Source organism: Mustela nivalis (genome assembly GCF_964662115.1).
Source record: "Mustela nivalis genome assembly, chromosome: X".
In the NCBI taxonomy this organism is placed as follows: Eukaryota; Metazoa; Chordata; class Mammalia; order Carnivora; family Mustelidae; genus Mustela; species Mustela nivalis.
The window spans coordinates 35,815,375-35,836,191 of NC_139040.1; the positions used below are offsets into that span (position 1 = coordinate 35,815,375).

The 20,817-nt window shown below is 36.7% G+C and overlaps 1 protein-coding gene across 1 annotated transcript in view; it reads right to left on the reverse strand.

Annotated features, from left to right (window-relative positions):
• The window catches only part of ALG13 (ALG13 UDP-N-acetylglucosaminyltransferase subunit), a 67,056-nt gene that overhangs the window by 15,197 nt on the left and 31,042 nt on the right, over positions 1-20,817 (reverse strand). The window contains 16 exon segments of the mRNA XM_082716413.1: positions 3,601-3,766; positions 4,974-5,045; positions 8,265-8,345; positions 8,670-8,725; positions 8,828-8,860; positions 11,103-11,223; positions 11,566-11,722; positions 12,047-12,160; positions 12,590-12,836; positions 13,509-13,636; positions 14,654-14,754; positions 15,110-15,174; positions 16,541-16,649; positions 17,642-17,717; positions 19,457-19,619; positions 19,828-19,909. Of these exon segments, the coding sequence (XP_082572539.1) occupies positions 3,601-3,766; positions 4,974-5,045; positions 8,265-8,345; positions 8,670-8,725; positions 8,828-8,860; positions 11,103-11,223; positions 11,566-11,722; positions 12,047-12,160; positions 12,590-12,836; positions 13,509-13,636; positions 14,654-14,754; positions 15,110-15,174; positions 16,541-16,649; positions 17,642-17,717; positions 19,457-19,619; positions 19,828-19,909 (1,771 nt within the window).

Consider the following 20,817-nt stretch of genomic DNA (forward strand, 5'->3'; position numbering starts at 1 on the left):
TGTTCTTCTGTTATTTCCTGCAAATAGGCAGCTAGATCCAGGAGACTGATCAGACTCAGGACTGATTTAACACATCTATAGATAATGTTTCTGCAATCTTCACAGCTAACTGCTATTTAATACCTATTCAGTAAGGACTGCAAAATAATTATCTTCACTGATTAGAACACTAATATACAGAAACTTCCCTTCATCTATTTGGTTACCCAGTGGTACAGTTCATATAAGGTAGGCAGGACAAAGGCTTTATTCTTTCACTTTATTTTCCAGTTAGGATAATGAACTGGCTTATTTCTCCTAAGGTGACCAATTTTTTTAAATTTTTATAAACATATTTTTATCCCCAGGGGTACAGGTCTGTGAATCACCAGGTTTACACACTTCACAGCACTCACCAAAGCACATACCCTCCCCAATGTCCATAACCCCACCCCCCTTCTAATCCCCCTCCCCCCAGCAACCCTCAGTTTGTTTTGTGAGATTAAGAGTCACTTATGGTTTGTCTCCCTCCCAATCCCATCCTGTTTCAAATATCATTAAGAACTTTTAAATCCAATGTATTTGATATGTTCCAGTCTGCTGTAATTATCATTGTTGAGACTCAAACTGCTCTATCTTTGGCCAATGGGAACCTCTTCAAGATGGCTCCCGAGTTCTTTTGACATGGCTCCAGGAGTCTAATAGCTTCTTCACTCTCTGGTATGAGAAAATGATATAGGCTCATCTTGAACATTTCCTGCCCAGACCTGGAATCAGCAGCCATTTCTCCACAAAGCTGCTTGGTTTTAAAATGAGAAATGTATTTCAAGACCACAAAATGAGTGCTAAGAATATTCATTGTTTCTAGGTCTTTTCAGTGGACAGAGCTGGGAAACATACACATATATTTAAAGATAAAACACTGGAAGTTATACTGATACTTCCAATTCAAATTTGAGACCATAAAAGCTTTTATTTAGCCTTATTATATCCATATTACCTTTCTTCCATAGTTAGACTCCTGGTTTGCAAGGGCACAAGGAGATAAAATTAGAATATCCAATACTCATTTGTTTTAGGCGACATTACACAGTCTCAGAATAACAATCTGATTATCTAGATAAAAGAATCTCATGTAATTACTGAAATGATTAAAAAAATTCTTGGCACATGGTCTCTCAACTCTATTTCAAAGAATAGCCATACAATATCTACATTGTCCAAACGTAAGGTTATTGCTATTATACAGTGTATTCTCCACCTCTTAACCCTCATTGTCTTAACTCTTAAGGTAATTATACATTTAAAACTTACCATTAGGTCTTATATTGATGTCTTTGTCTTAGTAATCTAAAAATCAACTCATTCTCTGGTACACTGATGTCCATCTAATACAACTTTCCGTGATAGAAGAAATATTCCATATCTGTGCTGTCCAAGACACTAGCCACTGGCCACATGTGGCTTTAAGCACCTAGCATGTGGCTGGTGCAAGTGAGCAACTCAAGATTTTATTTAACTGTAATTAATTAAAACTTAAATTGTCACATGTGGCTAGTGATTACCTTATTTGACAGCAGTTTTAGTAGATTCTTCAGGAAGGGCTCAGGCAAGTAATATTCTCTGAATTCTTACTGCCTTTTAGGCTTGAAAATCACTTTTGGTTGGATATAAAATCTTTTACACATTCCGTATTTTAAATGTTATTTCATTTTCTTCTAGCATGAAGCACTGTTGTCAAAGTTTGATGATTATCATTTTGTTTTATACTCCATACGTTCTTTTATCTAGATAATCAAAGGACCTTCTTTTTCTTTGAAGTCTGATCATTTTACTAGAATTATCTTGGTGTTGGCTGTTCTGGGTCAATATTCTCAGGTATTCAGATTGTTGTTTCAATATATAGTTTTATTTTAAAGTTTTTCAATTGCAGGAAAAGTTTTCTGAATTATAGTTTTCAATATTTGTTCTTTTTCCTTACTTTGGTTTTCTTCTTCAGAGACTTCTATGAATGTTTGATCTCCTTTGCCTAACTTTAACAAGTCACTTTTGAATCTTTATCTTCCTTTTCTTCGTTTTAGATTCCCCCTCCTTCTTACATCTTTCTTTTAAAGCATTATCTGTTGTGTATATTTGGTCACATTCTTTATAGTTTAGTCTTAGTACCTGAAATCACTTTCTGCCATTTTTAATGCTTTTCTTTCTGTCACTTCATTTGAGTTTTTCTAATTCTGACTTGTTATTCTTTTTAAGATTTTTAATTCCAATTATTCGTTTTATATTATTTATATCTTTAGCTCATTCTGAAATAGTTATTAGTTCGTTTCACTGGCGTATTTCTGACATGCTTTTATGGTCTATAGGGGTATTATTCTTTTTTTGTTCTTAAAATATCTTTGTATAGGGTTTCATTTTAGTGCTTTTCCTTTGTTATGTGAAATTATTTTTCATGAACTTTAGAATGAGGTAGATACAGGGTAATTTTGTTTTTGTGTAGCGTTCAAAAACATGGCTGCTTTCTGGGATTCCATGGTTCTATTCTCCTCTGCTTTGGTCTGGACAGATCCTTTTTCCCAATTCCAGTCAATTCTGATTCCACTCCCGGCAGTTTCTCTATCCTATCAGGGAGCCCTGGCAGGTCACTTTTGAGGGTTCTTAGGGGCTGGATTGCTCTAAGCCCTTCAAGTCCCTTTACCATGTCCCCCAAACACTCACCTAGTACTGGCGAGGTCAAATCCCCTCCCAGTCTTAGCTGCTCCTTCCAAACTGGCCACCCCACTTTCCAGTGAATTCTTATTAGCTTTTGGGGTTCTTCTGTTCTCAGGCCCTTCAGACAACCTCCCCGATGCTTCCGTCTTCTTGCTCCCACACAGACCCTGATAGCATGCAGGTCTTGTGACTGGTGATTTGTCCCTCCCTGCTTAAGTTTTGGAGTTTGTGGGGATAACTTGTCACCTAGTTCATTGTAAATGTTGCCCATAGGTTTTATATTTGCTATTTCCATTTTTATTTGAGAACTCAGATTAAATAGCTATGCTGTTGTTGCCATCAGCTTTCCAGAATTCTGAGAATTCTAAATTATGTTAATTCACTGGAATTCAATTGGTACTACCAGTAACCCCAAGCTCGTAAGTGAGAAAGGCTCAGTAACTTGTCCAAAATTACAGAGGTAGTGAGTTGTAAAACCAAAATTCTAACCTAAGTTTCTTAAATTCTAGAGCCATATTCTTTCTTATAACATTCATGGGAAAATGATGTACATGGCAATGTATTTCACAGCAAACTTTTCAGGAATTACTTCCGTGAAGCTTGAAACACCTCAACTTTAATCCCTGTATAATAAACTTAACTCAGTTTAACTAGTAAAGTCCTCTAAATTTTCAGTAGGGTAGCAAAACAATAGCTACAAAATCATCTCAAAGCCAAATTTGCAAGAAAAAAATTAGAAACCCTGGCTCTTAAATCTCATGGATTCCTTAAATACAGAACATAATTTATTAAGTAGGTTAAAACAAATTTAATACTACAAATTAAAGTAACCCTATCTAATCACTAGAATTGTTGCATGTGCATGTTCATGAACAGGAGTTTTCCCAAACTAAGCAACCACTAATAACCTACCTGGCCTGCCCTGCATAGGTGGAGAAACAAATAGAGGCTGCATAACATTCTGTGAGGAAACTGAAGTGGTACTACTAGCTTGATTAGCCACTGCACAGTTAGGTAAAACTGAAGCTGGAACATTATTGGCACAGGAAGCTGCAACTGCTGAAGAATTTACCATCACCTGTAAGTGCAGAAGAAAAATTTAGGGAAGTTTAGTTATTTCTCAAACACTGTTTCTTATCTGAACCTAAGTTTCAAGATACAGTATTTAGATAACTGCAACACTGAGAAATCAATCTTTATGTAAAACCTATATAAGGTTATTTCCTTCAAAGACTACAATTAACTTCAAGATCTTAATTTTTAAGTGTATTTTTCTGAAAAAATAACACATTAATATGATTCAAAGATCAATTATAAAACTGTAAACAATGAAATGTTTCCTTCCAATCCATATCTCTTCCCTCTGCCCAGTTCCTCTCCCCAAACAGGTAACCTCTGGATTTCCTACATATTATCCAGAGATTTGTATGTTTGTTTCTACATGTGTATACATTTCCCCACACTAACACACACTTTTTTTTTAACAGAAAAGATGCTTTGCTTTTTTATGTGTAAACTTCACGGGACTGCAATTTGTTTTTCACATGAGGCCATAGCACTCAATACAGCACCGGGCACAAAGAGATGTTCACTACATAGTAACAGACACTTATTGAACATGCTCTTCTCAATGCAATCTCCATTTTCTTACCACCCACTGCTGTGTGGCTGCTACCCATTCCAGTCCTCAGAAACTGCATTCAGTCACCAGTGGTCTTCATGGCATCAATTCCCAAAACGCTCTTGCTAGTCCTTATGGTGCTTGACCTCTTGGTAGCAATTGACACTTGACTACCCCTTGAAACATGCTCTTCCTGAGGTTCCCACAGTATTATATTCTCCTACTTTCCCTCTCTCCTTAACTATTCCTTCTCTAACCCTTTGCTAAAATTTGGTGATCTACAGGATCTGTTCTGGATGCCCTTCTCAATCTCCTCCTTTCCCAGGATTATCTTATTCACTTCCATGGTTTCAGCAACTTTTCTGACACTAGCTCCCTATTCTTTACATTTCAGTTTCAGTAAATGAAAGAGACTTGACAAGTAATTTATTTTATTTCACTCGTTACATAAGAGGTTCAGAACAGAAGGACTATCAGTAATCAAACACCAGCACACAGACCAGTGACTGGAACACAGTAGATAATCAATTTGTTGAATTTTACTAATCACTGTGCCAGGCACCACAAAGCACAATAATACTTAAATATGATGAAGGACAAGGACAATAAAAAGAAAAAAAGTCAGTCCCCCCATTTGATTGCTTGGTAACACTATTAAGATTACCTTCTGGGGGTAGCTGTATGAGGTAACTGTGTCCTGAGGAGACATAGAACATGGTCTTCTGTCCTGAAGAGACTTTAATGAATACAGAAGTACAGTTAAATAAAGATAAATCAAGAAACGTGCTTTGTTTCAACATCTTCTAGAATTAAGTGAAAAGTGATCTGTCCTGAAAGTACTCAGATTTGGAAGCAACTACTGAGATAATGTTCCAAAAGGTATCACCCCAGTGCCTGATTTAGGTGACTATGCTATTTCCCATCCACAGAGAACCTGATCATATCCAATTCTAGTCCAATGTAGATACTAAAATGTAGTGGAGGATATAATTTGAACACTTTTTCAGTGGCCTTTCTTGCCTTAAAAGCTTCAAAATCAGTAGGACCAACAACAGTTTTACTAACTAAACAAAAGCATTCCATCTAAAAATGTAGCTTGGGACAAGGGTGAATATCTGGTTATTCAGATATATCCTATCTAAACAGGATGGAGTATAATCTGAACACTATGCCCTTCTGGCTCAAGGTCTTTGTGAAAGTAAAAATGATTTTAAAAGGCGCAGTTATAGGGCGCCTCAACCCCCTCAGTGGGTTGAGCCTCTGCCTTCAGCTTGGGTCGTGATCTCAGGGTCCTGGGATCGAGCCCCACATCGGGCTCTCTGCTCAGTGGGGAGCCTGCTTCCCCCTCTCTCTCTGCCTACTTGTGATCTCTTTTTCTCTGTCAAATAAATAAAATTTTTTTTAAAGAAAAAACTTATTTAAAGGGTCAATTATTCTTGACAAATTGTCATGACAACAAAAACAAAACACCTAGCAGCAGAAATTGGTTTAACAATGATAAGAGCACAGAGGGAATCAAGGGAAGTGATCACAGAAAACAAGAGGAATCATATGGATGATGAACCCAACTTACCATGGATTGCACTTTTCTAAAGTCAGTTTTCAAGTACAACCAAAGCACCTGCTAAAAAGTAAACTTTGGCTTTGATTCAGAGGGCCCAATGTGAATGCTGAACAATTCTACAGATTTAGTTGAGAGCTGGGCAGAGAAATGAACAGCAATAAATATTTGCGGGTTTTTTTTTAGGAGGCTCTGTGCCTAGACATTTATAAGTCCTGCATGGTCCTTTCCCCACAGCATGCTGTGAAGAAAAAATTACTTAGAAACTTGCTATAGACTTGGTGACTAGGGAGTGGGGAGTGGAGCACATCCTGAAGAGACTGGAAGCCAGTGGGGATGTATGATAAAGTTAAGTTCAAAACAAAAAGGAACATGTGACAAATGAAATTAAAGGGATAGAAAGAAATTAAGTATCAAAAAAAGAAAGAAGGAATTAAGTATCTATTCTTGTCATCCTTAATGGTGAGATTTTTACTTTTTTTTTTTCCACTGGGGTGGCTATTTCAAGAAATAGCGTAAGAAGCATACGACATGAGAATACTAATGGCACAGTGAGAAGAAAAACTATTCTTCTAGAAGGGGTTAGGAAAGGGAAGGAGAAATAAGGGGAAGAGAGTAATGTATCATAGTTTTCATTCCTAAGATGTACTGCCCAAAGAGTGAAAATGAAAATTTAGTATGTAAGATTAAGACTAACATAATTAGAGAAGAGAGGATTGTTATTCAAGCTTTTACAAATATTCCAGTTCTCCTGGGTACATGGTAACTTGTTCTTCCTGGCCCCAACTAAAGTTAGGTGTGGGCATATGACTTACTTGGTCACTATGAGCAGAAATATTAAAAGCCAGTGTTCAATCACCCTATCTCTGTTCCTGAAAAGTGACTGAAAGTACACATGTCCATCGGCCTGGATGCCCCGAGTAACTATGATGAATAAAAACCTGCTACCAACCTACATCAGACACAGAACATGAGCAAGAACAACTGTCCTGTGTTAAGCAGCTAAGGTTGGGGGGACGGGTGTTACTGCAGCATAACAGCTTGACTGGAACAGTAATTTGGTAATTAGAAGTGGGATGCTACTCTAACAAAAACCTAATTTGAAAAGGAGATAATGATTTGTGTTTCTTAGGGAAGGTTTGGAAAACAATGTTAATTTTGTGTTTTGATTACTGTTGGCAGAGTTTAGCAACATTTTTTAAGACAAGATGTGGATAGAAAAGGAGTTTGTAGGCAAGAACGAAAGGGAATAGAGAATCCGTGAAATATAGGGACTTACAAGGTTGAAGACACAGCTGCTTCAACCAAAGCTGTAAAATATAAAATGAGTAAGTACTTTGAACAATGAAGAGCAGTTAAAACTTGGCTTTGAAGCAAAAACCAAGTTGTTAAAATCTGACTGCATGAAGATATTTCAAAGCAAAACTCCAACTAAGAATGCAACACCCACTGAATCCTTCCAACTGGAAAAAATGGCTCATGGAAAAGCCTCCACCAAAAGTATGGCTCCTCCATCCCTGATAAGCTCAAGGTACTTGCAATCAAATAGAGACACAGGGATAAGAAGGCAAATTATAGCAAACTAAGTAGTTTATCTATAAAGAAAAAATTGTCAGTATGGCTACTGGCATATGAAACTAAGAGGAATCATACAGAGAAGCAGAATAAATTAATCACGCAGCCAAAGAAACTATGAGCAGAACTAAAACCATCCAAGTGAGATAAAATGACCCCTGGGCTCCCAATTTTCTCCAAGTAAGAAGCAGGCTGAGAAAGCTGCTCAGCTGCCAAGAAGGATTTTTCCCCAGTGCCTGCTTCAAATATGACCAAGGAAAGAAGGGATTGCAGCAACCAACAGCCCCAGAAAACAATGAATCAGAGAGCCCCTCCAGAGAACAATCCCCATGCCTAGGCTGGGGGCCCCCACAGTGGCTGTCCATGATGTCAGGATTACTACGGCCATTAACTTTTTCTCCCATTCCCCCACCCCTTTCTGAATGGGAATTTTTACTGCCATTTTTCAGTCCCTGCTCCACGATTATAAACTGGGTATCTAGTGGTTAAACAACTCTGTGTCTTTGGTTTTAGTGAGCCACATCTGGACCCAATGCACAGAGTACTACACATTTCCCAGAAACTTTGGCCTTTAAGTTTAATTACACTGAATGAGATTTTTGGATTGCCTCCCTTGAGGTGGAAGCAAGTATTTTGCTTGTGAGAGGGAGTCTGAGTTCAATGTCATGGTCCTTAGTGCTGTTAAAATATTTCCAACTTTTTGACTTTCAGGCAACAGAAGTTAGATACTTCAGTGGAACATACTCTGGCTAATGAAAAAGAAAGTGACAGGTGTTATCTCCAGGTGGAAGCTCTAAGAGCCAGGGCGCCATTCACTACCTTTTGGTTCCTCCCTTGGCAACCATGAATGGAGCTTCTATCAGCCTGAGTCCCTGAGCAGAGCCCTCCTGTAGACCTCCACTGGACACAAAGCATAACCAAGAAACAAACTTTTGTTATATGAAGCAATGACTTATGGCCCATCCTTACCAAAATATCATAATAAAATCCTCTTAAAATCATCGCTGCCAATGTCTAAATTTCCTCTTCTATCAACACATTAGGAGTATCATTAAATAGATTAATTTTAGGGTCTTAATTTATTCATCTACAAAATGGGAACGAAGCCCTAACTACCTCATAAGATTATTCTAATTTAAATACATTTACATATATCTTTCTTAGAACAGTGCTCTAGTACACAGTAGGAGATAGAAGTGCTTGCCATTTTTATTAAATACCTACCAAGTTTGCTGTAGATTCAGTTGTGCTATAAACACCTGAAGTTTCATAGTCTGGTTCTAGGGAATATAGCCAAAGTGAAGTAAAAAATGAGCATTATTTTATAATTTAAAATTGTATAAACAATGATGAATGTCAGATTATATCTAGATCTCACTGACCTGAAGGATAAATATATTCTTCATGATATCTCCCTATAAAAAAAAGACAGACAGAAGAAGTGTTTATGTAGGGCTTTTTAGCTCAGCAGAGCCAGATGGCCAGCACTTGCTTTTTCTCAAGTTTTATGGATCTATATTCAGAACTAAAATGTATACGTCCTTGAAACAAGTAATCTGAACTTTCATACTAGTGATTAACAGATATTGAAGCCAGATACTGACTGAACAGGACAAATTTCTCCTCTGAAAATTCCCTCAGCTCTTAAGAGTTCAGGCAGAAGTGAAAAACCAGCTGTATCCATTTTTTCCAGTCAAGTAGTAGAGTATGGTGATTAAATTCACAGGTTCTGGAGTTACGGATGTCTACATTTGAATCCTGATTAATTTACACCACTTTAAGTGGGTTATTTATCTTTGTGCCTCAATTTCTGCCCTATAAATTAGGGATAATAATACCAAGATCATTGGGGGGGGGGGTGAAAAGAACAAAGTATGGTGCTTGATATTTAGTAAATGGTGTCTATAAAGTAATTGAGTATAACCCATACTATGCTTAGGTGGACATTAAAGGAGTATATCCTGCCTCATCCATTTCTCAGCCTGTTTTAAGTAAATAACATTTTAAAATTGGTTTGTTCTCAGGAGAGCTCAGTGGTCTAAAGTATTTTTATCTAATACTACTATACCATTGAAATGTAGAGAAAGTTAATCATCAACTGGACAGCTTTCCACCAAATAAACCCCACAGGTCAAAACTGGATTTGATTCTTACACATGTCACTTATCAAACACATACATGCAATCACTCCAGACAGCAGGATTTAAGGTGAGAACAAAGATTTGGTTACTTTGAATACGGCACTACAGGTGAGCAGTACATCTGAAGGTACCCACCAAGCTAACGGGAAAAGACAAAAGGGTCATGCTGAGTAAAAGAGCAGAGAATACACATCCTTGAGCACATGCATGCACATGCATGGGGACGAAGTCTTCACAGATCTTTCTTGTGCTGGATGTTTTGTCTTCAGTAAATTCCTAGAAATACCTATTTTCTTCTACATATGTAGAAAGAAAAACATCACAAGAAAATAAAGAATCTGATTGTTACATCAAGCCAGTGAGACTGCCTCATACCTCCTTAATCTACCCAATTCCTCCAGAACTGCTTCAGTAGAACTGTCACTCATACATCATTTTACAGTAAAATGGTAAAAATAAGCACACCCCATGGTGAGGGGCAGTACAGCAATTGTTAAGGACATACACACAGGCAAACCAAATTCAAAATTGATCTCTGCCAATCACAAAGGACCATATATTGCATGATTCCACTTAAATGAAATGTCTACAATAGGCAAATCCATTAAGGTAGAAAACAGACTTGTGGTTGCCTAGGGCTGGGGGGAGGGATGGAGAGTGGCTACTACTGAGTACAGAGTTGCCTTTTGGGGTGATAAAAATGTTCTAAAATTGATTGTGGTGAGAGTCATGCAACTCTGACTATATTAAAATCACTGTACAGTACCCTTTTTAAACAGGTTAATTATACCATTATGTGGATTATATCTAAACAAAGCTGTTACAAAAAAGTTAAATCTCTGCCACTTACCAAAGGGTATGACTTTGACCATGTCATTTGCCCTTTGAGCCTCAATTTCCTCATATATGAACAAGGATTCCTCATATATAATTTCCTCATATATAAACAAAGACTCCTTAGAAGGATGCAAAATATTAAAATTATAATATAGTTATTTAGTCCAGTGGATGACCAATAGGATACAATAAAGAGTAACGTCCTAAGTCTTCTTTGGACATCTTTCTTGGGTAGACTTCTTTGGACAATGAAATTATCTTATAGCAGTCTCATAAAATAGCAGCTAGTCACGGAAAAGTCCAAAATAGTTCCATAAACAAATGGTCCTCACCATAACACAAGTAGTGTCTTCCTAATAAGGAATAGGTATTTTCCATAGTAAAATCTCAACAAATCAAAACTCACTAGAAGACCTATGCAGAGAGCAGGAAGTAAGCTGTGACAATGTGGTGGCCTATAGAAATAGAAGTCTGTCCTGAGAAACTTCAAACATCTTGAAGAAATATCTTCAAACACCTAGAAAGCTCTGAAACAAGAACTGATAACTCATTCAAAATGAGCTACCAGAACACTATGAAACCCCCTCAAACCAAAACTTTAAATCTTACTTCACAGCCCTGATGTACTAATTCCACAAGAATCATCTTTTAAAGAAACATTTAACTGTAACTGACTCACCACTGTCAGTCTGGCCACTGCCCTCCTCTGAATTCAAAGTCTGTTTGCTGGAGCTATGTCCTCGCCTTGCAACACAGTATCTTGAAGCAGCAGGAACCACTGTAGTGGGCCCTCCATGATTCTGTACCAAACAAACACACATATACATGCAGTTCAGGGGAAAAAAGCTAAAATATATCTTAATGTACTTTAGAATCAAGAAATGTGAGAAAATGATGAACAGAAAATATTAGTTCATACTATGTAAGGCAAGATTATTGGTCCACCTCTACCCGTTTTCTCTAGAAATAGCTTTAAAAAAGTTCTCCTCTTCCATCGTTAAAAGCTCCTAAGATAAAAATTCATGTCTTCCAGAAGTGCTTGATTTGGTGGTTTGTCAAAAAGCTAAAATTTATTCACACTGCCTTTACTTTAAAGAAAAAGAGAAAGCAAACAGCTTTTGAATAGAATTTTACCTACTTACAGGTAAAGGTGGATAAGCAGTTTCATCCCCTTCTTCAACTTCATAAAAGGTAATGGTTTCTTCCAAGCCCCTGGGCATCTGTCCACTCTCTGGGGCAAAGCTATACTGGCACTCCTTATTCATACAATGCATCTGGCGGTGACTACGTCGGAAGGAACTTAAGTATTAAGTAGTTCAGAGAAAAGGAGAAAAATGATAAAATTTGGTGGTAACTTATTTGTAATTTCTAAGTAACAGTTCAAACATCTCAATGTTAACACTTTTTTTCAAAAGATTTTATTTATTTATTTATTTATTGATGCAGGGCTTGATCCCAAGACCCTGAGATCATGACCTGAGCCAAAGGCAGAGGCTTAACCCACGGAGCCACCCAGGTGCCCTAATGCTGACACCTTTAAAAAACTTAATCCATGTATATGTTGTTCAGCAGTAAAGCCAAATTAACCCATTTTATTATTTTCAACACTTAAAATTCACTTACCGAGATCTGTAAGAGAAGTTATCATAGCTCTGGCAACATCTTTTACCTGGGCCAGGGTAAAAACCAACTTTAGGGCCCTCCATGTTATGCCTGTTTATAAAGCGAGATGAATCCCTAAGAATGAAGGGAAAGGAAAACAAAACTCTTTATTCACTAGTGCTTAAGTCGTCAATTCTTACACTTAAATAGAATTAACACACCTTTCTAGAAATGTCCTAATAGAAAGAGCTATGCTCTCCTCACTACTGGCATTAGGCCTATCCATTATGTATGGATACAGAACCATATACATGGCACTCAACTTGATAGCCCTAGCATGTCTGCATGTCTCCAACCATTCCATATTTCCTTAGACAGCGAGAATACAAATCTCCCAATAAATTCATTTGATAAAAATTTAAGTATACATTAGTTCCATACTCTATGCAGACATTACAAAAGGGAGCTAACCTGCTAAGATATTTCTAAATTGTACTGTAATTCTCTCTAGGAATTATTCACAAACAGAGATGTACATTATCTTGAAAGTCAGTTAAGCCTTACCTGGGCATCCCATATCCCCGACCTTGTCTCTGAGACGCATGCTGAGGATGAAAATGTTCATTAGACATAATACTGCCAGCTGTCTGTGGGTAGTGCATTGGAGGGTCATGCCCATAATGCATACTGTGCTGAAGCCTGGGTGGGAGGAGGGTGTCTCCCCTGCTGTAAGCCATTGTCATATAAACCTCTTTTCCTCTAACTTTTTTGAACATCTTCTTCCGTTGTTTCATGTCCATCTCTGACACAGCTTCCAGAGAAACAAAGAAGTAGCCAAATAAGCTTCATAACCAAAGCAAAAGATCCAGTCCTCCCCTCCCCCAAATGCCCAGATCTTTTTTTTTAAGAGAACAAACCAAATTTCTGTATTCTTTAAGGATGTACTACTAGATCTTCCACTTGGAAGGGCAAAACCAGCAGGTAATTTCCATATCAACGGACATCTCAGCACTATCTTTAATACAGGGGGCTCTGATCATCAAAACATAGTCATTTAGTCACCTACATTAGTTATTTTCCAAAAAATTATGCCTAATGATGTCACTGGTTGCTTCCGTGCGGTGTATTCCTAGTTTTTGGAGAAATCTTTTCGCTTGCAGTTTTAGAGTCTAAAATCCAACCCCCCTCACCTTGAGGCACCTTTGGCAATGTCTAGAGACATTTCTGGTTGTGGCAACTGCGGGAAGGATGCTACTGGCAATTAGTGAATAGAGGCCAGGGATGCTAATCAACCTACAATGCACAAAATGCACAGGACAGCTCCCCACAACAAAGTTACTATCCATCCCAAAATGTCAGTAATGCCTAAGTTGAGAAACTCTAACTGAGAACAAGATTTATCTATGTTGTCTTTTTTTTTCTTTTTGAAGATATAATCTAAGTACAAGAAGAAGGATATAATAAAAACCTCCAGCATACAAACCCATTTCTGGGACATAGCCCCCGGAAACTTTCTGGTAACCTCTTCCTTTCCGACTGGGCATAGCATTCCAGGCAGGAACAGGTGTGACTTGAGTAACTGGTTTTAAGTTAGCCAGCGGAACCATGTGCCTTTAAGTTAAAGATACCACCATAAAGCCACTGCAACGCAGACTTAATTCTCACTGGATATACATACCCTCACCCATCCTGCTTCATTTTCAAGTGTACTCTACTTAAACTTGTTGACACTAGCTATTCAAGAAAACTTAAGAGTAGTTTTAACAATTTCAAAGCCACTTGTAGCACATACCACGTTCCAGAGAAAATACTGTGACAGACTAGTCTACAAATATTTATAGCCTTTCCTTATTAGAGGATTATATTTTCCTACCCCATTGACTTCAGGCTCAGCTATGTAATGCACTTTGGCCAATGAAACATAAGCAGATGCTTTAAGAACCAGCAAATGGTTAGTCATGTTCATTTCTTCCCTATGATCATGGAAAACTGTCTAGATAAAGCCTTTATTGGCCTGGGTCTCCCCTTTGTTTATGCACTATGAAATGCTAGAGGAGCAAAAATGAACTTTATTATTTTAAGCTACTGAGATTTTTTTTGGTTATAAGGGCAGCATAACAAAGTTTAATGGTTCTTCAAGTGGACCAACAGCATCAGTATCACCTCAAAACTTGTCAGAAGTTCAAATTCTTAGGCCCTACCACAGACATACTGAAATCAGAAACTCTGGGGATAGAACTCATCAATCTGTTTTAACAAGCTCTCCATATAATTCTGGGGGATGTTAAAGTTTGAGAATGACTAGATTAGTTTATCTTGGTATAGGCAGAGGCTCAGTTAGCATGCTAGCTTTCCAATTAGTATGAACAGTTTTATACGAGAATTCTGTTCTATTTAATATCTCTAGTAAGTTGGCTAGGGCCTAGGGATTTGAAAACTTTTCATGTATGGGTGTACTGAGATTTCATACTTCAGCATGTGCTTTTAATATTTGAGGTAAGTCATCTTAAGCTGGTACCAAATGTAACTGGATTTCTTACTAGCATCCTGGTAATTCTCAATTTAATACTACAAAAAGGCCTCAAGAGCCAAAGATTTTAGTAATTTAACAAACTATTGTATTCTTACTTTTCTGCCAATTCCTCAATGAAGACTGTTACAGAATTATTCTCATTTCCAACTTCCTGAATATGAGCATTGTAGTATCTTCCACCTGATTCCAAGCGAACCTGAAAGAAGGTAGGAGACAGTAAAAATACATCTCATCTTGAATCTATTGGCAGATATGTCTTTTACCAAACAAAAATACAACTTCTCCCCAAAAGGAATTCAGTATCTACTTATTAAAGTGGTTGATAAATCAACACTGCCACCCAGTCTGATTTAAGAGGTGGCACATACTAGAAGATTTTTACATCTTTTTTTTTTAAAGACCCTTACATCTTCTCACAGAGGTAATTAAAATTTAAAACAAACATTAAAATGTTTTTAGCATTATGTAAATGAGCTTTATTAAACTTATATTAATGACTAAAACCACAACCTTAGAAAACAAATTACTGAGTTTTTAAAAGACAAACTAACCTGACACTTGTCTCCCAGATAGTAATGTCTCCCAGCATACTCCATGTAATCAGACTTTTGAAGTTCTATTAAAAGAAAATGAAGATTAAAGCTCATCCGAACTGGTTCTTTTCCCACTTTACATCATTTAGTTTTCTAATTTACTTTTACCAGTGTTTTTGAAAATGCCACTACTATAACGTAAAATTGGGGTTAGGGGGGTTCCTAAAGGGTCATTCTCTTACACTTGATAAGGACATTTCTGTAGTCAATTTAAGGAGACCTACCCAAAATAGTTTTCTGCTATAAAACACAGATAGAAACTGAGAGGCTATAATCTTAGTTGGTCAAGCACCAGTAAGATACAATTTGAAGTAACACACCTCAATTAAAAAGAAAAAAGAAAAAAACACTACACAGCTACTTCAAAGCAGACTGTTATTTTTAACAACTTATTGAGTTCCACAGGGTCTAAACCTCATTATAGATTGTTAGATTGTTAACTATACCTAAGTTCACCAAGGTTCAAGAAGTTGAGTATGAAAAATTAAAGGCTATCTTGAAAAGAGAGCTTTAAGGGCTAATTTCATCAACTTCTCTTAGAAGAAGGTAACAATTACCTATTTCAAAAGTTGGCAAACTTTCTCTGTAAGGAGCAAGACAGTAAGTATTTCAACCTTTGTGGGCCATATGGACCCTGTCACAACTACTCAACTGCGCCATATATCTATTTATGAACAGTAAATTTGAATTTCATATAATTTTCACATGTCACAATACACTGTTCTACATTTTTTCTGCCATTTAAAAATATAAAACCATTTTTAGCTCACAGGCTCATACAAAAACAGATAACAGGCTAGCTTTAGTCTATGGGCCATAGTTTGCAGACACCTGACCTATTCATTTATCAATGAGGAGAGTCTTAACATTTTAAATTTAAGATAAGATTATTTGCAGTTACAAGTTTCAGGTACTCTTAAAGTTATCTAAAAGTTATTTCTACACAGTCTTTACAAAACTGAAAGTCATGTATCAACATCAGATTCTGAAAGATCGCTTCCCACTTCTAAACATATTTCTTTCCTCTTTTAGATTTAAAATCATGAGGATATATGGGGTGCCTAGGTGGCTCAGTTAAGCAGCTGCCTTTGGATCAGGTCATGATTTCAGGGTCCTGAGATCCAACCCGGAATATGGCTCCCCTCCCTGCTCAGCAGGGAGCCTGCTTCTCTGTCTCCCTCTGCCCCTGCCCCCCACCCCGCTCATGTTCTCTCTCTCAAATAAAATCTGTTAAAAAAAAATAAAATAATGTATCAAGTAAGCTATAAAATACCAGGCAGCTTTTTTTTAATAATAGTACATTAAGAACATCTCATCAGAAGCAATATACAAAATTATTCCCCTGGATCTGTCAGGATTCAAAAAAGTACACTGTCGGTATTTCATTACCTTTTCTGCTGTCCAACCAAACATCAAATTCTACATTACGATAGATTTCTGGATCCAGGGCTTTGAGCACCTTATAGGGAAAGAGCATCTTTGATGGGCCTTCTGGAGACTAAAACAAAAATAATCATGCTACAGATTCACCATCCTTAGCTTTAATGTTTCTTCTACGAAAAAAGAAAGTTCTTTTTTGAACTACATACATATGCCTCCTTTTTCATTAAAAAACTAAGTGCCATTAAGTTTTATCGTGTATCTTAAAAATCAAGAGATTAAAGAAGCAATACACAAATAATCTAAAAGGTTTTAGATGGAGGAAGGGAAATATTGTCTAAAGCAGCCAGCAACTCAGGATACAGCTCATATAAATCAGTGCAACACAGACCAATTAAAGATTAAATCAGGCTATTCAATAAATCTCATCTTGATATATACAATACAGAGCTGCAAGTGTTTCTATATCTTAAAATCATCTGCAAAAATCTGAAATTTTCCTTTCATTTTGGTCAGAATCTACTACAACTTCCAAAGAAAATTACCTTGTTCTTCTGCTTTCCTAGAATTTCACCATCCCAATACTGTTACTCTTCCCAAATTACCAGCAACTGAGGCATACATAAAAAGTACTGTAATAGTATTTATTTAGCAAGCCTCAACCTAAAGGTCTGCTTGATTTTAGGCCTATGAAGATAGTAAACATTTTTCTTGTTTTTCTAAACAGGATTATTACTTATTTTCTTTGAATAGAATAGGACAAGCATATTCTTTAATGGCAAATAGAAACCTTAGCATCAGAAGACTGATTACAAACTATCTACTGGATTTGTAACTTTACTTTACTTTAACTTGAAAAACAGAAGTTTCTGAAAATTCTAAAGTGTTCAGAGTTTGCCTGCAAATAATCTATACAATTCCATTAAGAATAAAAATTCAGAGAACATTAAGCACCTGTTTTACATTTTCAAATTAAAACTTCCACAAAGGCAAACTTGAACTCCTCCCTCACACCATACAACTAGAATGGACCACCTGACCTTAATTTGTTTAAGTTATGATGCTACAAGCCAAGACTATGATAATTCTTTGCCCTAGAAAATCTCAAACCTTTGCTTCTTCTGTTCCTTGATTGTACCCCTCTGGGATATTTTCAGCGTTGCAGCAGGCACCCAGCTCTTCAGTCCTAATTGAAAAGATTTATTAAAAAAGAGCTTTATATAAATGCAGTAGTTAAATTTTAAGTCTAATGACTACATCACCACCTAGTGGTCAAGTAGCTCAGGTCTAAAAATGGGCAAATACTTTTTTACCCCAACAGTTACATTTATGCTTCCTTTTTCTAAGTATGTGCTACAATATACTTAGCAGATTATCTCCTATATTTCATACCTCCATCTCTTAAGATGGTCCGTATATGTGCTACAATATACTTAGCAGATTATCTCCTATATTTCATACCTCCATCTCTTAAGATGGTCCGTATGATTCTTACCTCCTGGAGTGCACATCAATGTATGATTCCCCTAACTCAAGTTTGCTTGTAACCAATAGATAGGCTATATGTTATTATAGAGCCTAATAATGTAGTGCCTGCACTGCTGGCCTCTCTTTTGCTGACTATAAAGCAGCAAACTATCATGTTCGCTAAGCCCATGTGGCAAGGAGCTGAGGGTTAGTTACCTCTGGCTGACAGCCACATAAAAAAATAATAATAATAAATTCTCAGTCCTATAGCTGCAAAGAACTAAATGCTGCCAAGAACTATGTGAGCAGAAAAATGGATCCTTCTTCAGTCAAAACTCAAAATACGAACTCAATCCTGGCCAATAACTTCACTGAAGTTCTGTTGATATCCTAAGCAGAGGACCCAATTAAACTATGTCCAGATTCCTAACCCATACAATTTTGAGATAAGTGTGTTAAATTGCAAAATCTATGGTAACACAGTCACGCAGCAATTCAGTAACTAATACATCTCACCTTTTTACTACTATAGTTTCCATAAAGCCTAAAGTCCTTAGGACAAGTCATCAGTGAAGAATGAAGCAACTTCTACCCCTGCATTCCCAAGTAAGTTTTAAAAACCTCTCCTCTACCAAAAAAAGTACAAGCCACAAACATCCAAGGAATAAAATTGCAAGCAAGACCAAAAAAGACAAGGTGACACCTGACTGGCCTCAAGCCTATCTGAATTTCCTAGACAGAAGTAGGAATCAAGAAGAAATATAAGACAACACCTACTTTATTATCTCTAACACAAAATTTTTGACCAAATCTGTTAACAGCAATATCCTCAGAGGCCACAAACTACCTTCCTAGTGAGTACCAAAGGCAGACACTTTGAAAACTCCTAAGACTTCCCTTAACCTGAGAGATTCTTTTCTCTTAGTTGGATGTGTGTGTGTCAAGTAACCACTGTGAACCTCAGTTACCACAAAAATGATGGTACTAGTTTAGAATCAGTTTTTTCCTAAAGTATGGTCCACAGCCTACCTACATCAGAACACTTGGGGTGTACTTGTTTTTTTCTTAAAGCAGATTCCTAAGCCCCACTGTGATTTGAAGCCCCTCAAATTTTGTGAAAGTTAGCCTAAGAATCTGCCTTTCTAATAAGCACTATGAAGTATACCTTTGTATTAGAACTGAAGTTTGAGAATCATGGGGTTAGGTAGCTCTAAAATCACTTCCAGCAATTAAAAAAACTGATTCTGACTTGGATCAAACCTCCAAAGCCTGAACATCTCAAAATACAACATGTCTTCTTGATAAAGTTTCTCTTCCCCCATCAAAAAATGTTTATCTAGATACATATGTGTGCATAGTGTAAGTCATAAGCTTGTCAAGGCCCTTCTACTTTCAAATGGTGATGCACAGAAACATTAAATGTGGTCATGTAATTGACACCCCCTTTCCCTGTATTACCTATCCTGAGTTGAACTCTTGTAGTCAATACTGACATCTTCACTGCCAGTCAGAGCATTGTTTCTGTTCTTTTTGGAACCACTTCGAAACAATTCAACTGCAGTCTTCAACTCTTCTTCATCCACAACAAACACATCTTTATAGAGAATTTCATACAATACAGCTAAAGGAAAAAAATAGCCAAAACTCCAATTGTCAAAGTAGTATCTCTTTTTAACAATGTGAAAATAGCCATAAACCAGTATACAATTTCAATAGGTGCCAACAAAGTCTTAAAAGAGCTGTTTATGATGGGTTCCTCAATTTACAGATGGGCAGAAAAACAAAAACCATCTGAAATACAGCTAAGCATTTACAAAGCCTTCACATACCCTGACAAACAGCTGCACTTGACTGAAATTGTTTTGAGTATACTGAATCATAATGGCCATTACTTGAATAGCAGAGTAGAATCTGAAGAAAAGAAAAAGACACAGAACAATAAAGTGAATGTTACATCTTACATCCATGAAATACTCGGAATTAAATTGCTAACCAGAAACTGATGAACTGTTTTTAAAAACATGTTTTTAGATTCCACAGATTAAGTGTTATCATACAGTACTTGTCTCTGACTCATTTCACTTAACATAATGCATCTACTGTATCTCAATAAAGCTGAGGCAAAGTGATCTTTAAAATTTAAATACAGGTAAGTGCAAGCTAGAACTCAAACGGATTTTCTTAAAACTGACTTTTAAATGCCAAGATTAAAATCACTACAAAGGAAACAATGTGAGCCTAAACACATTCCCACTAATATACCAAATACTGATCTATAAATTAACAAAAAATGGAAACTTTTACAAACTGAGTAAATCAAGTCAAAAGACCAGCTTACCTTCAAAAAACGGCTGGAGAAATTAGGTCAAATACCCAAATATTCTAAACTCGGACTATAGGGGGAGAGACTTAGTTTACTCAAAATGTTATCCCCTGTACCAAGTAGCAATATATGAATACACCATGTAGGAGCAATACTGCTAGAGAGACTTCCTTAATGAATCAAGGCACTAAGATGGCTACAAAATGAGTTAATTTCTTTGATCTTTAATCTCTAGTTTTCCTAAACAATAATGCAAAGCCATGCTTACTAACCAAATTTATTTTATTAAAAATGCTTGCAAGCTCTATATAATGAAATGTGTTTGAATAGCACCCAAAACTTAAAATTTTTGTTCAAAAATTCATCTTGTGTAAAGGATTAATACCTAGCAACTAAGTCTATTTTATTTTGAAGCTACCTCTGGTACCAGGAACCTAAGGTACCAAAGATGATTCTCTGTGTTCTATGGGACGACGTTGCCACCAAGCTTCTTTGG